The sequence below is a fragment of the Conger conger genome, chromosome 19 (genome assembly GCF_963514075.1).
Source record: "Conger conger chromosome 19, fConCon1.1, whole genome shotgun sequence".
NCBI lineage: Eukaryota > Metazoa > Chordata > Actinopteri > Anguilliformes > Congridae > Conger > Conger conger.
The window spans coordinates 7,326,742-7,342,487 of NC_083778.1; the positions used below are offsets into that span (position 1 = coordinate 7,326,742).

General features: G+C 50.9%; 1 protein-coding gene across 2 annotated transcripts; it reads right to left on the bottom strand.

Annotated features, from left to right (window-relative positions):
- Nucleotides 1–336: 336 nt before the first annotated feature.
- Nucleotides 337–14,096, bottom strand: ric8b (RIC8 guanine nucleotide exchange factor B). 2 transcript variants are annotated; one of them, XM_061229943.1, is made up of 10 exons: nt 13,757–14,096; nt 12,959–13,006; nt 11,987–12,610; nt 11,568–11,662; nt 10,796–10,946; nt 8,252–8,350; nt 7,170–7,314; nt 5,680–5,824; nt 5,166–5,285; nt 337–1,593 (listed from the first exon to the last, which is right to left on the bottom strand). In XM_061229943.1, exons 1-10 carry the CDS (start codon nt 13,838–13,840, stop codon nt 1,485–1,487), a joined length of 1,620 nt encoding a protein of 539 aa, XP_061085927.1. In that variant the 5' UTR covers nt 13,841–14,096; the 3' UTR covers nt 337–1,484. The 2 variants fall into 2 exon arrangements, with proteins under 2 accessions (XP_061085927.1, XP_061085928.1); XM_061229944.1 differs by having other exon boundaries at nt 8,252–8,347; nt 13,757–14,095.
- Between the last annotated feature and the right edge of the window lie 1,650 nt (nt 14,097–15,746).

Here is a 15,746-nt window from a genome sequence, read left to right on the forward strand (position 1 = left end):
TTGTAGTCCTTATAAAGCCGGCCACTCTGTACCAAAACATTGCATCAGCTGATTGGTTGAAAATTGGTCCTAATGCCACTGCGCATTCACAGAGAAGGGGGTAAACAGTGTTGTGGTTTGAAGGTGTTTGTTGCTGCTATTCCTCTCTTGACCATTAGAAGTCCAGCATGACCTATTGTACCTTTAATGGAGATGAAATATTCTCAGATAGAGTACATAAATAAGACTGAGTGCACACCACAAAGCCATTGTTCCTCCTTGAAGGAGAGCGGGGATTCGGCGTGTGCACCTGTGTTTCTGAACACAGGTGTCTGAGGATTCAGACAATGCTTTAGGTTTGTTTAAGTTCTTTATTGTATGCGCGTTCCAAGTCTTCAGGCAGACCTGGTTCAGAGCTAAACCCGTTTGTGCTGTGCGTGAGATTACATCGCGGGCTTGTACAAGGCAAAGGGGCACAGCCGCGTAGCCCGAATTTAGAACCCTGGACCGAAGGAGCGGCCTTGGACACCGTCACACACGCACCAGGACAAGCCCGTATATGTCCGTTCACCGAAAATCATCGGGACATTTTATCAAAAAAAGTGCCTCTACATTTAAAAGACCGTAGATCAGTGATTGTTTACATCGTACGTCATGCGGAACAAAGTAGCACAGTACACAACTCCTTTAGTATATAAGCGGTGTAGAAAACAACATTTTAAATAAGCAACTTTCGGCAGAAATTTTTTTTACATTTAAAAATAAGGCAGAGTGTTTGGATATTAAATCGCAGAGGTTCAGCCGCACGCACTCTTCGGGGAAAACCACGTTGCAGAGCCGTGGCCCGCACAGACGTTTACATTTCCTCGGCCCCCCGCGCGTACACGGGAAATTGAACCGGGAGCGACTGCTAATCGAGTGACCACCACAATATTCACATTGCCGTTAAGAATGTCCCATGCCGCCTGCCGTACTTATTAGCCCACAAGTGGACAGGAACAGGGAAGTGGACTGTGTGCGTTTTTTTCCATACGCGGGCTTGGACCAACCACGACTTAACCGTTTCATGTCAACACAAGGCTGAGAAAGGAACATGCAGGAAATTACATCACCTCTACTGCTGCGCCCGTCTGCACAGGAAGCCCAAAGATTCTGCCTCTACTTCACACACATACCTGGCTCACTGACTCTCTGTCCGTGGTTTAACATGTTGGCTCTGGTGCCCGGTGTAACAGCAGCTAGTAATATCTGATCTTCCCATGTTTATCAGCAATATATTTTATTCCTATTTCGCTTAGTTTCACTGGAATGTCAGAATTTTTTACGCCCCCGCAACAGATCCAGGATCAGCTCTCACTCAACCGGGTCCTATCCGCCCTACATTCGAGTTGCACGTTTCTACTGATCCGGGACCAGTGCCGGGGGGCGAGATGAAGCGCTCCGGGGCCAGTCTGCAGTACCTGGGCGGGGGCGGGGAGGGGGGGCGCTGGGGGAGGGAGGGGGGGCTAGTCTGAGTCTGAGCTGCAGCTCTCCACGGTGCACTGGCGTACCGTCTGCTGTAGGGGCGCCAGAGTGCCATCCGGCATCATCCCCATCGGCGTGATGAGCTGGTGTCTGAGGACAGAAGAAGAAGGTGTGTGATTACGCAATAATAACAAAACTCGTCTCTTCAGGCTGCACCTCTCACCACCATGACTAGCCTTGTATGTACCGTAGACTATAATGGCACTTATGTAGTTATATATAGATATTGTTGTATTGTTTTAGATATTGTATTGTTGTACTCGGGGTATTCTAGCTGCATTTGCGTTGCGTTTGTGTCGCATTAGTGTTCAGTTGTGTCTGCATTAGCGTTGCGTTTCTGTCGCATTAGCGTTCAGTAGTGTTTGCATTAGCGTTGCGTTTCTGTCGCATTAGCGTTCAGTAGTGTTTGCATTAGCGTTGCGTTTCTGTCGCATTAGCGTTCAGTAGTGTTTGCATTAGCGTTGCGTTTCTGTCGCATTAGCGTTCAGTAGTGTTTGCATTAGCGTTGCGTTTGTGTCGCATTAGCGTTCAGTAGTGTCTGCATTAGCGTTGCGTTTGTGTCGCAGTAGCGTTGCATTAGCGCTGCGCTACCTTCCTGGGCTCATTGTGGGGCCCCACCTGCACTGGGGGGTTAGGAAAAGGGGGGGGGTTCGGAGGGCTAATTCAGGCCCGGTCTCAAAAGGACCCTCCTAATTGTCCTGGACATCTTTCTCTCCCCTCACATGTGCCTCAGAGGTGCTGAAGAGCCTCTCAACCCCCCCCCCCCCCACCCCGGACGGGCAGCTATTCTCCCGCAAGTTTAATTACAGGATCAGCACTCCTCCTAATCTCCTCAAAGCAGGTCCAGGCCCTCCATGTTAATCCAATTATATGGGCCCCGTGTGGCCGTGTGGCCCCGGGCGCCTCATCAGGGCCCTCACGATGCTCGTCGGGTCCCGTCCGCCAGCGTCGTACCTGTGCCCCATTTGCACCTTCACTGCTCCTTTTAATCTTACGCATGAGCGCCAGGAACCGGAAAACAAAAACACAGATAATACCTCTGCCGGGGGAGGACAGCACAGGGGCTCATAGCTAGGGCTAATGGTCGTGAAGTGGGCCAGTATTTGTTTCTCGTGCCCAATGATGATGTTTTTTTACAATGACGCGAGAGGGCAAAGGCTATAGGCCTACGCGACATACAGGAAGTTGAATTGCTGGGGTCGAAAGCCGAGTTTGCTCCAGTTTGGTGAAAAATAAAATTTTGACCACACGCTACCTCGATTGTAATACGTTTTTCGTTCAGTTAAAACACAGTGTCTAATTTACCACTATGTTTCGTTCATGTTTTGTTGCTGCAAATGGACAAATAAATTATTCAAATTTTGCAAACGGAGGGTGTCTCGGTGGCGCAGCCCGTAGAGCACTGACTGCATGCTCATTGCGAGCCGCGACGTCGGCGGTTCGAATCCGACCGTCCGACATTTTGTCGCATGTCTTCCCCTCTCTCTCGCTCCCATTCTTCCTGTCTCTCTATACTATAGACTGTCCAATAAAGCTGAAAAAGGCCTAAAAAATATCTTAAAAAAAATTTTTAGCAAACGGAGCTCGGGGGAAGGAGTGCATTCATCCAGCCAGGCTATGCGCCGCTTCGCGGTTTGGAACAAATGGTTGAATTCGTCGAGACCGGCTGAATGAACTAAAACCAGCGCGCAGACCGGCCCTCCTGGAGCCATTCCGGCTCTCGGCGCACCACCTTTTCCGACTGTTAGCTAACGTTCGCTGGCGAACAGAAAGACGTTTCAATACGTTGGCTAGCGTCGACGCAACGGGATCCTGGGAATCTGTTAGTGCTGTTGGACGGTCAGTGGGCGACACGAGGTGGCAGTTGGAGGATATTCCCGTGTGGGTGGTGACTGGCTGAGCCCACTGGCCCTAATGTCGGCCTGTGGCGTAGCGGTTAAGGTAAAGGACTGGGACACGCGAGGTCGGCGGTTCGATCCCCGGTGTAGCCGCAATAAGATCCGCACAGCCGTTGGGCCCTTGAGCAAGGCCCTTAACCCTGCATTGCTCCAGGGGAGGACTGTCTCCTGCTTAGTCTAATCAACTGTACGTCGCTCTGGACAAGAGCGTCTGCCAAATGCCAATAATGTAATGTGTGTTATTATACTACAGTGAAATAATGACAGTTTAAATGTCCTGCTGGAGTTACCACCAAGCTCGCCCCCAAACTGAGGAAAGGAAGTGATGAGAGAGAGGTCTGACGAGGAAGAGCGTCCTCCTCATCGTCATCCCGGAGCCCAGATGATTATCCACCTGCTGCCTAATGGGGGTCTGTAGCATAATGGGCCTAACGATGTCTAACGAGGCTAAATCAGATAACGACGCCCGTGCTCGCTGCTATTCTCCGGCCCCCGCCGCCAATTAGGCCGCGGACCGTCCTGTTCCTCACCCGCCATTCTGCCATTCTGATGAAGGACTCTCGTCCGGGGGGTGGGGGGGGGAGAGGAGAGGAGAGTCAGCGGTAATTGGGCACGAGTCACAAATAAGCGTTGGGTTGAACCGCATTCCTGCCCGGACCTCACAGGTCTCCAGAGCACCGGTGTGTGTGTGCGCGTGTGAGCAAGTGTGTGTGAGCAAGGGTGTGTGTCTGTGTGTTTATGTATGCATGTGTGTGTGTGAGTATATATCAGCGTGCTTATATATCTATGTGTGTGTGAGCGTGTGAGTGTGTGTGAGTGAGTGTGTGTGTACGTGCGTGTGTGAGCGCGTGTGTATGAGCGCGTGTGTGTGTGCGTGTACGGCTGCATTTCCTTCATACAGAGAGAGAACAGGGTACCCCCCCCCCACCCCCCCCTCCTCAGTGTGCACGTGCGTCTCATTACAGCCCCAGCCCCCCCCCCCCCCCTCTAAACAATGGCGTGCGCTCTCTCACTCAGACCCCATTCACCGCCCCCCCTCCCCCGCGTTTGTGCAGCACAAAGCCCGCGGATGAAAGCCTGATATGCGCGCGTTATTAGAGACGGAGCGGCCCGTCCAATTAGGCGGTAATTAAGAGCGCGTTTGTAACGGAGACGGGTCGGCCCCCGCTCCGCCCGCCGCTGCGGGGAAAGGGCAGCCCTAATTGGGCCGGTGGCGGCCGCGCGGATTCCTGCCCCCGGAGACGCGGTTGGCAGGGAGCGGCGGGAGACCCCGCCCACTTCACCGCGCGTTTCCGAGCGTCCCCCAAAGGTCAAAAAATAAATGAATTAAATAAATAAATAAATAAAAACTGCTGCCGTATGACGCACGTATCAAACCTCCTTATTCAGGTACGATACACACTGAAGAGCGTTGGTCCCTCACTCCTGGTCCTGGTCAGCCACAGGGTGTGCTGGCTTTTGCTTTTACCTGAATATCAGCAACCAATTTAGACTGATAATAGTGTGTCTGGGGTCTGCACCTGTAGTACTGGGCCAGTGTGTTTGGGGTCTGCACCTGTAGTACTGAGACAGTGTGTTTGGGGTCTGCACCTGTAGTACTGGGCCAGTGTGTTTGGGGTCTGCACCTGTAGTACTGGGCCAGTGTGTTTGGGGTCTGCACCTGTAGTACTGGGCCAGTGTGTTTGGGGTCTGCACCTGTAGTACTGAGACAGTGTGTGTAGACTGTAGCCGTCCTGGGACAGTGCGTGTCGCCTGTAGCCGTACCCGGATAGCTTGTCGAACATGTAGACCAGCTTCTGCGCCTCGTACTCCTTCTGCTCCTCGGTCATCTCCTCCATGGGGTTGGGCATGGGCTCCTCGATGTGACCGGTGATGGGGTTAATGCTGAGGTGCACAGACAGGAAACATCAGCCCCCGTGCCCATTACATCGCATCACAGTTACTGACGCTTTTATCTCAAGTGACTTACCGTTGATTAGACTAGGCAGGGGTCAATCACAACCCCCCCCCCCCCCCGAATCAACGTGGGGTTAAGGGCCTTGCTCAAGGGCCCCGACGGCTGCACAGATTTTATCACATGAACCACCAACCTTCAGGGTCCCCGTCATACACCTTAGTCACTAGGCTACATGCTACATGCTACAAGCCATCAAACTTCAGGGTCCCAGTCATGTACCTTAGCCACTAGGCTATAGGCTACATGCTACGGCTACGTGCTGCCCAGGAGCAGAACAGATCGCCCCGGCTACGTGCTACACGCTACGTGCTGCGTACTCACAAGGGTTTGGCCTCCTTGTACTCGTCCGTGTCGGAGTCCTCGTCAGCGGAGTACTCTGTGTCGCCGCGGCCCCCGGCCAGCAGCCCGCGGGCCACCAGCAGCCCGGCCGCGTTCCCGTAGCCCGTGTACTTCAGCAGGTTGTCCACTGCAACACAGCGGGGCCCCTGTCAGTGACCTCCCGAAGGCCCGACTCACAGCGACTACAGCCCTGTTTCAACCGCAAATGCTCCCTTTGTGATGCGGGGAAAAACGTCTACAGAGGGCTGTTTATACCGTACACACATAACAAACGTGTTACAGCGTACTCTCTTCCAATCTCTTTCCTTTTTCAGAGTGCAGCGTTTACTTGCACACATCAGGGGTTGAGGGAGGCAGTGTACCCTGAGGCAGCGTAGCCCTGCTGGCGTGAATCTTAGTGCGGTTAGCCTTAACCCCATTAGCTTTAGCCCCCGGTAGAGTTAGCCTCCTTTAGCTTTAGCCTCCGTCAGCCCTAGCCCCTGGTCGCTTTAGCGTTAGCCCCCGTTAGCGTTAGTTCCTGGAAGAAAACACTCAGAGACAGAGACGGTAAATAAAATCCGATCTTTACTATGCGCATAGGGTCCAAGTTGCATGCAAAAACAAGGACAGAGGTTTCTCTCCTTTGTCTGGATATATGCATGCGCGGAGCGCAACAAATGTACGCCCCCTTTGATTAAACATTCCCAATGATCAATATTCAAAGACAACTCCCCACTCTTCTCCTTAATACAGATTGTTTATTCATATCTCCCCCCTTCAAGGTACTGTTTATGCAGATATATGTTCTCAAAACATTCCAGCACAATGTATACGCAGGGGCCTGCGCACCTGTGCATTCCCTGCACCTCTGAGAAGTCTATCTTATCTTGTTTTAACTCCCTATGTCCAGGGAGAAGATAATCCCCATGGTAACCTCCGTGGTGAGGTCTTATGTTTTTGGTTCTGCCGGCTCACAGGCTCCCAAGACAAGATAATACTGAACACAGTTTATGGCTGTAGCCTTGGAGGCCCACAGTACAGAAAGGGAGAGACATCTCAACTCGCAGTTACAGAAAATAATATTCATTAGCACAAAGCAAGTTATGGTACTTTAATAATTATGTATGATCTGGATCACTCCAGGATAAGCAATTAATATTAAAATAATCACATAAGTGTATAATTTCAACAACTGTTAGCGTTAGCACTAGCGCCCGTCAGGGTTAGCCCCGGCTACCTTTAGCGTTAGCCCCCGTTAGCGTTAACCCCCGTTAGCACTAGCCCCCATCAGGGTTAGCCCCGGCTACCTTTAGCGTTAGCCCCCGCTAGCGTCAGCGTTAGCATTAGCCCCCGCTAGCGTCAGCGTTAGCGTTAGCCCCCGCTAGCGTCAGCGTTAACCCCGTTAGCATTAGCCCCCGCTAGCGTCAGCGTTAGCATTAGCCCCCGCTAGCGTCAGCGTTAGCCCCCGTTAGCGTTAGCCCTCGTTAGCTCACCGCTCTCCTTGCACAGGACGAACAGGAACTCGGCGGCGCTCTGCTTCACGCCCATGTCCACGTGGGTCATGAGCCGCACCAGCTTGTTCCGCACGGTGGTGCCCACCTCCGGCCGGTTCGTCACGTCCTTCAGAGGGGGGAGGACCTGAGGGAGAGCAGGGGGAGGAGGTGACTCACGGGGCTCCCGCAACCGGGATCCTTTGGCTTGGGCCTCTTCGACAACAGATTATATGCATAAGACAGGAAGCCCGTCCACTTCATAAAAACCATCGAAGAAACCGTGTCAGCACTTCAGGAAATTAAAAACAATTCCTGGTGACAAAAAAAAACAAACAACTCATAAAAGTGAAAATAAAGTAAGTGTTGCAATTTGGCAAAACCAGGGCCTGCTTTTCAGCTGCTTTGAACAAATGAATTAAGAATCCTGTGAGAGGGGTGTCTCGGTGGCGCAGCCTGTAGAGCACTGACCGCAAGCTCATTGCGAGCCGCGACGTCAGCGGTTCGAATCCGACCGTCTGACATTTGTCGCATGTCTTTCCCTCTCTCGCTCCCATTCTTCCTGTCTCTCTATACTATACTGTCCAATAAAGCTGAAAAAGGCCGAAAAAATATCTTAAAAAAAAAAAAAAAGAATCCTGCGAGAATCATCCCAAATCACAACAAATGTGTGAAATTTGGAATGATTGTCCAACGGGCATGTAATGCGCACAAACAACTGTCAAATCGGCTGTTATGTGCACAACCAAAGTAACTTCATTCAAATGTTGTACTTGTATTATTGCACTGGTATTTTATAGTATAATTGCTCAAAGCACTCAAAACAGATGCTTGTCTCCACTTGGACTCTTGGTACAGCTCTTGGGACAATGATGGAAATAAGTCTTGGACTTTTCATTTTATCCCTGACAATGCAGACACATACTGTATGTTCGTTTATACTTATGTATTGCCTTTGTCAATAAATCAAATCAAATAAGGCAGGGGGGGGTGTTGGGAGGAATGCAGCCAATGAGAGCGGACGTTGACTGGCAGGTCGGAGGAGCCCGGCCAATGAGAGCGAACGGTGTTGTGGCGTAACTGACCTGTGCCTTGATGTACCTCCGGATGTCGCGATGGTGCCGGGAGCCCTCGGTCAGCAGGGCGAGCACGGGCGTCAGCCCCTCCTTGTAGTTAGTGGCCTGCTTGGGGTGACAGAGAGATGAAGGCTATGACAACACCTGGGGGGCGGAGTCCTACGGGCTGGTGAGGCTGAGGCCTTTGTGCCTTTTCCTTGCCCCTGACCCAGAAATCGATCGAGGTCCGCCGTCTTTAAGGACGTTTAAGGACAACGGGGCGACATTGGCTCAGGCAGTAAGAGCGGTCGTCTGGCAGTCGGAGGGTTGCCGGTTCGATCCCCCGTGTCGAAGTGTCCCTGAGCAAGACACCTAACCCCCAAATGCTCCTGACGAGCTGGTCGGCGCCTTGCATGGCAGCCAATCGCCGTCGGTGGGTGAGTACGTGTATGAACGGGTGAATGAGAAGCATCAACTGTATTATTACAATAGCACAGTATTTTTCCGGAAAGCGTATGAAGCGTGCATATGAACGATCGACCCGTGGGTCCACCTGGAACTGACGTGGCTTTTGGAGCTGACGTTCGAAGGTGTGAGAACAATGCGTTTGACTAAATCATGTTGCTCTCGATTTTCCGGTCTTCCCTTCTTCTTCCTGCCTCTTTGTCTCGCCTCTCCCATTAATTACTTCACATCAATGGAATTTGGCAGACGCTCTTATTACATTTACATTTTAGTCATTTGGCAGACGCTTTTAATCCAAAGCGACTTACAAGTGCATAGGTTCTACCATAAGTCAAAGCATCACATCCAGAACTAGCGAAATACACATGAAATGCTGTTCTAAACATAGTTGTCATCATAAGTGAATTTTTTATTTATTTTTTTATTTTTTATTAATTTGGGGGGGGGGGGGGGGGGGGGGGGGGGGGGTTAGACAAGGATAGGGATATCAGAATGGAGGGGCAGGGGAAATCAGGAGGGAGGACTAAGGTAGAGTTTGAAAAGGTGGGTTTTGAGTCTGCGTCGAAATAGGGGGAGGGATTCTGCTGTTCTGACAGTGGTAGGCAAGTCATTCCACCACTGAGGAACCAGAACGGAAAACAGGCGGGAACGTGCAGCTCGACCGCCAGGTGCACGTAGAGAGGGGACCATAAGGCGACCAGAGCTGGCAGACCGGAGTGATCTAGCTGGGGAGTAGGGAGTGATCAGGGATTGTATGTAAGGTGGGGCAGTCCCCTTAGCAGCCTGAAATGGCAACACTAGGGCGTTGAAACGGATGCGTGCGGCAATAGGAAGCCAGTGGAGGCCAATGAGAAGCGGGGTGACATGAGCCGACCTGGGCTGACTGGTGATCAGGCGGGCTGCAGCATTCTGGACCAGCTGGAAGGGCTTGATGGCACACGCTGGGCCATCAAGACCGGCTAGGAGGGAGTTGCAGTAATCCAGGCGGGAAATGACGAGCGCCTGGACTAGGAGCTGGGTGGCTTTCTCAGTCAGGAGATGATGGATACGGCGTATATTATACAGAAAGAACCTGCAGGTTCTGGCAGTGGAGGATACTTGTGGAGCCAGGGTGAGTCACCCCAAGATTCTTTGCCGTACGGGAGGAGGAAACTACAAAGTCCTCAACAGTCAATGAGAGGTCGATTGACGGAGAGGACTTAGCAGGGATGTAGAGAAGCTCAGTTTTGGCAAGGTTGAGCTTCAGGTGGTGGGAAGTCATCCACGCAGAGATATCAGCCAAGCAGGCAGAGATCCGTGTGGTGACTTGGGTGTCGGGGGGGAAGGAAATAAAGAGTTGGGTGTCATCAGCGTAAGAATGATAAGAAAAGCCATGGGAAGAGATAACAGAACCAAGAGACATGGTGTATAGCGAGAAGAGGAGAGGCCCAAGAACTGAGCCCTGCGGGACTCCAGTTCGTAGGGGGTGAGGGTCGGAGGCTGAGCCCCTCCAAGTCACCTGGTAGGAGCGACCAGAAAGGTAGGAGGAAAACCAAGCGAGTGCAGACCCTATGACACCCATCCCAGACAGCGATGAGAGCAGAATCTCATGGTTGACTGTATCGAAGGCGGCCGACAGGTCGAGGAAGATGAGGACAGAGGAGAGGGATTTTGCTTTAGCAGAGTGGAGTGCCTCAGTGACCGCGAGCAGCAGCCACTCTTGAAGCCAGACTGGTTGGGGTCATGGAGATTGTTCTGGAGAAGATAAGTGGACAGTTGGGAGCAGACCGCCCGTTCCAGAGTTTTAGCGAGAAAGGGAAGAAGAGAGACAGGCCGGTAGTTGTTCAGGGCAGAGGGATCAAGAGTAGATTGACCCCTCTGTTTATCCAGAGCGACATACAGTTGATTAGCCTAAGCAGGAAACAATCCACCCCTGGAGCAATGCAGGGTTAAGGGCCTTGCTCAAGGGCCCCATGGCTGTGCGGATCTTATTGTGGCTACACCGGGGGATCGAACCGCCGACCTTGAGTATCCCAGTCCTTTACCTTAACCACTACGCTACAGGCCGAGGAGCGAGGTGAAAGAGGAGCGGCTTTGAACGAGCCCGCCGTTTGGGAGTTGGGGGCTTACCTTGTCTATCCTCATCTCCATGAACTCCAGCAGGACCTGGATGACCTCCATGTTCTTGCCGTCGTACTCGTCCAGACCCCCGCACACGGGCGTGTCGATCAGCACGTCCAGGCAGGACACCGGCATGTTGCTCAGCAGGTTGACAGCGTGGCTGGGGGAAAAAAAACGGCTCTGGAGAATCGGGTCTCTCACGTGTGAAGAGTAATCATCAGCACTGCTACTCGAGTGTAATATACATGCTCAACATCTGGGGCTGATGCCTTACTTAACGGCAACGCGATGCTTCAAACTCATTTTCAAACTAATGCTTCAGTAGAGAAGCATTTTATTGCAGATTACCATCATCTGACTAAACTTTGACAATTCAGGTGCTGATCACCAGCCCAGCCCTGAGCGTGTAATGAAGGCGTAAGAAGCTGAAGTGCTGTTTCAGTTCTGTTGTCATGAGAACAGCACCTGAAGCAGTTATTCCTCCCTGTTTCTCGAGCTCTCTGTGGCTGGATGAAATCGGGCATGTTCAATGTAAAGCAGCAAAATAAAACAAATACAAAGGCTAAATAAGAACCGCAGAATGTGACAAATTGAATGGCCAAGCGAGTGGGGTTCCAATAGGGGGGGTTCACCGGGGGGGTTCCAGTATTAAATACATGTGTACAGTGTGCAGTGAATTGTGCAGTGAAATGCACAATGTGCAGTGAAATGTGCAGTGTGTAGTATGCATGTCCGGTGAGATGCACTACGTGCAGTGCACAGTGAAGTAAAAGGTCCTGACCTGTGCATCTCCTCGGTCTTTTCCTCTGTCTGAGCCCTGAGCAGCAGAAGGTGGCGCATGATGGCGGAGATGATGCGGAGCTGGTGAGCACCGTCCTATCAGAGGAAGGATGAGAACCATGTGATCCACAGGGCAGTCTGACATTGGGGGGGGGGTTATGAGTCTGGGTGTGTGGAAGTGTCTCTGAGCAAGACACCTAACCCATAAATGCTCCTGACGAGCTGGTCGGGGCCTTGCATGGCAGCCAATCGCCGTTGGTGTGCGAGTGTGTGTATGGATGGGTGAATGAGAAGCGTCCATTGTACAGCACTTTGGATAAAGGCGCTATATAAATGCCAACCATTTTCCATTTTGCCATTGCATCATAAGGTTAAAGGGCTTTACTTCGCACAGTGCGAGTGTCCGGGGCGGGCGCTCACCTCCATGGCGATGTCAGACAGCGTCAGGTTGAACAGCGCTTTGAGGGCCTCGGTGGCCCGCTCGCTGCCCTCGGGGGCGACGGGCGGGGCCAGGGGGTCGGGGGCGGCGGCCTCGTAGGGCCCCGCCCAGCGCAGCTCCAGCGCCTGCTCCAGCACCTCCGTGAGGAGGCCCAGCGCGCGGAGCTCGTCCCGGAGGCTCGCGCGCACGTCGGTGCGCAGGGCCGACAGCAGGAACAGCAGCCGCAGGGAGAAGAGGCGCACCTCGTGCGGCGGGGCCCGGGCGGCCCTCAGGCGGGCGCAGAGGCCGCGGGCGAGCCTCACGTCGGCCCCGGCCTGCTGCGCCGCGGGGCTGTTGAACAGCACGTTGCACAGGCACTTCAGCGCCTCCACGGCCACGCGCTCCCCCTCGTCCTCCGCGGGGACGTCGCGCGGCTCGGCCAGCACCTCCCCGCCCGCCGCGGGCAGCCCCGCCAGGCCCGCCAGCAGCAGCACGCTCCCCCGCGTCCCCACGGGCCCGAGCACGCGCTTGTCCCGGGACAGAATGCGCAGCGTCTCCAGGCAAGTGCGCTGGCAGGCCGGCCCCACCGGACTCTCCAGAACCCTCAGCAGGGACTGGCACAGCTTCTGGGAGGGGGATAGAGGCGGTGTTAAAAACAGCGAAATGAGCCGCTCTAACGTTAAACTATGATAAGCTCAAACGTAATTAATCAATTTAAAAACAAAAAGTCGGCAATTCAGTTGTTTTGTTATTTCATTCAACGATTTCCTCAATTGCTGCCAATCAAGGATACACATATGCATAGTGGGCGTGCGAGCCGCTAGCTGCGCACCAGCAAGGGTGGAGCAAACAGTTTTAAAAGGTTCAAGGGGTTTTGGAGCTGACCCAATGATCCAAGACTTTTACCTGTCCTAACGCGAACGTACAAAGTAAGAGAAAGTCCAGATTACACCACGCAGGAACAGACTACTCACAACTCTATTGTCCTCTTCCTTCTGTTCAAATGTGAATGTGCGGGTGTTCTGTGAAAGAAAGATAATGAATGTTACGGAGGACATAAACATCCTGTCAAGCAATGTCTTGCACTACATTGCGTAACGTAGTCTGATATAAACACACGCAAATGTGTGACACGAGAAAATGGCCAGGAAGTGGACGAGCTGGCGCAGACTCGTTTTACTTCCAGTACACATTTGGTCTAGCTAACCGAGTTAGTGAGATGAACCAAGCTTAATAGCGTATGGAATTGTAATATGACATTAGTTAGACAGCCATTCGAGTTTAAATCCTGTGCTCGTTCGCCCAGCTCTAGCTAGCTAATGTCATTTATGTAGCTAACTTAGCAGTGAAGAGAGCGCGAGCTTGCGAAATTAACGAAAGGCCATACACAACACCATTACATTTAGTAGCTAACTACATTACACAATTTAGTATGATAACCATCTCGTTTTAGGCAATGCAGTAAACGCTTCCTGGGCTAAGAGGCTAACTTGCAACACGTAAGTTACTGCTCTCCAAACAGCAGCAGCCGAACCGGTTAAACTCCTGTTTTGCTCGAGCCAAGTTAGCTTGAGCTAATATGGGTAAACAGCACGCCAGCGAGGGAACTGGCCCCTTCCAAATTAGCTCAGGCTAACACCAGTTCGTGTTGCGCAGGTCACGGTGTTGCTTTTAATCCTGGTATAACAGCAAAGTCGTGGTTTTGCGCAAGACTAGCGAGCAAATGCGACATGTCAGTGTTTGTTTATTCATACGCAGGGAACTCAGCCCACCTCTCCGTTGTACTGCTGTAGAAGCCGGGAGGTTCCCTCCTCGTCGTCCATCTCCATTTGCGACAAAATGCAACTCAAATCCATCTTTCACCAAAATAACGAATCGGTACCCCGACGACGGTGAACGGCTACACTCACAATTCGCACGAAACCCTTTTCCCTGACTGACTGGCAAACCGGGGATTCCCTGCCCAACTGCTAACGCTAACTCACACGCCTCTTCCTCATTTGGGCTTGGCTTCAACCCCGGCCGGGAAAGGGAAACGTCACGCAATCGCAATATTCCAAACAGGGGAAATAAATATTTATTGTCTTTTATAGCGGGATAGGTACCACTGTGATACTTCCACAGTCCCAGCATATTCCTTTTGAAATATGATAGCGTCATGCGTTCTGCATAATTGCCTCATTAGGTAGCAACACAATAACATCAACATAAATAGCTGGCTCGTCATGTGTACTCAAGCAAGCATATGGAAACACAAGATGGATCATTGAGTTTTAAGTTACAGAGCTGTTTTCTAAATTACTTAATTTTGACATAACTAAAATAGCTTATACACCTTGCTGTCGGGACTATGCCCTACCTGCAAAATCTGTGACAACTGAAACATTTTTGCAGAAGATATTTTAATCGTATTTCAAATTTGAATATGAAATTCGATAGACTATTGAATTCCATTGCTGTCATGATAGATCCCATTGAAAGTAAAGAGCGAGCTTTTCCTTGCTGTTTTGGGGAAATCACAATCCTCCTTTCCACCAGTAACGGCTGCCGGGCATCGCCAAACACACTGCTACACAGTGATGGCGGTAATCATGAACAGCACCGTGTAGATTCAATCCATCATTAAAAATTGAAGTCATTTAAAATTTCTTACAATTCTGATGATGATGATGACGATGATGATGATCATGACAAATTTCCTCAGAAACAAATACAAAATATATTCAAACACATTTTAGTTCAATTTAATTGGGGACCCTTGGCCCTTGTGATGTTGAGTATCATTTTGTCTTTTTTATTTTGATTAAAGGGGAAAGCAAGCTTAAGAATGTCCCCTACTCCAACACACACACACACACACACACACATTTTTTCAAGATCACAATGTTATGATTTGCACCATTTAGGACATTCAGTTTGAAGACTAAAGATTTTTATTTTTATGTACAATTCAAGGCTGGGGTGTGCAACTAAAGGTTTTGTGAAACAGTAGAAATGTTCAGTTCAAAGGGACGGTTCAAAGTTCAGGGGAGGATTGTCTCCTGCTTAGTCTAATCAACTGTACGTCGCTCTGGATAAGAGCGTCTGCCAAATTCCAGGAATGTAATGAATGACACTGGGTGTGAGCCCTGTATTCTTACCAGCATTTCTCCTCTTGAAAAAACAAGGACAACGCGGCAATAAACAGAGCAATGAAACCATTTATGACGCCACTAAGACTTAGTACTCAGCACAACAAACATTAAATATATTATATGATATATGATTTTTTCATGTGTTCACAAACCACTTTGACCACAGCCTTAAGGCCACCTAGATAAAAAACATAATAGCATTATCAAAGTGCTTTTTATCTGTGTTACGTCATTGCTTATGTTTACAAAAAACTGGAATGAATAACTTGAATTGCTCCGGGAGTTAGTCTTTGTGGGTCTGAATTTAGTCCCTTTCTGTCGGCTGCGCCACATTGTGCAACGTACAGTACGTACGTTCGCCTCCGCGTTCCAAGCCTTTCCGTGCCACGTCCCGCTCGCTGCCCGGTCGCCGCTCATTAATGTGCTAATAAGCTGTTTTGTTTGCTTTTTTCGTATCGCCAGCCATTCAGACCCCTTTTCATTTCATTCGCCGTATTTGCATATGAAGTAAAAAGTGGTTTATCTGAGTCTTACTTCTTTATCTCTCGCCTCTCCTCTCCTTTATTGCCAATTAGCGGCTTTGTTGCTGGTTCCTTTCAATCATGTGAAACGTGGGGTTGTTGTTTTG

Coding starts and splice junctions, on each gene's coding strand:
- ric8b (XM_061229943.1), bottom strand. CDS start 13,840: ATGGATTTGAGTTGCATTTTGTCGCAAATGGAGATGGACGACGAGGAG. Junction 10,947..11,567: donor AAGACCGAGGAGATGCACAG/GTCAGGACCTTT, acceptor TTTTTCCCCCAG/CCACGCTGTCAACCTGCTGA. Junction 7,315..8,251: donor GGAGGTACATCAAGGCACAG/GTCAGTTACGCC, acceptor GCTCTCCCTCAG/GTCCTCCCCCCTCTGAAGGA.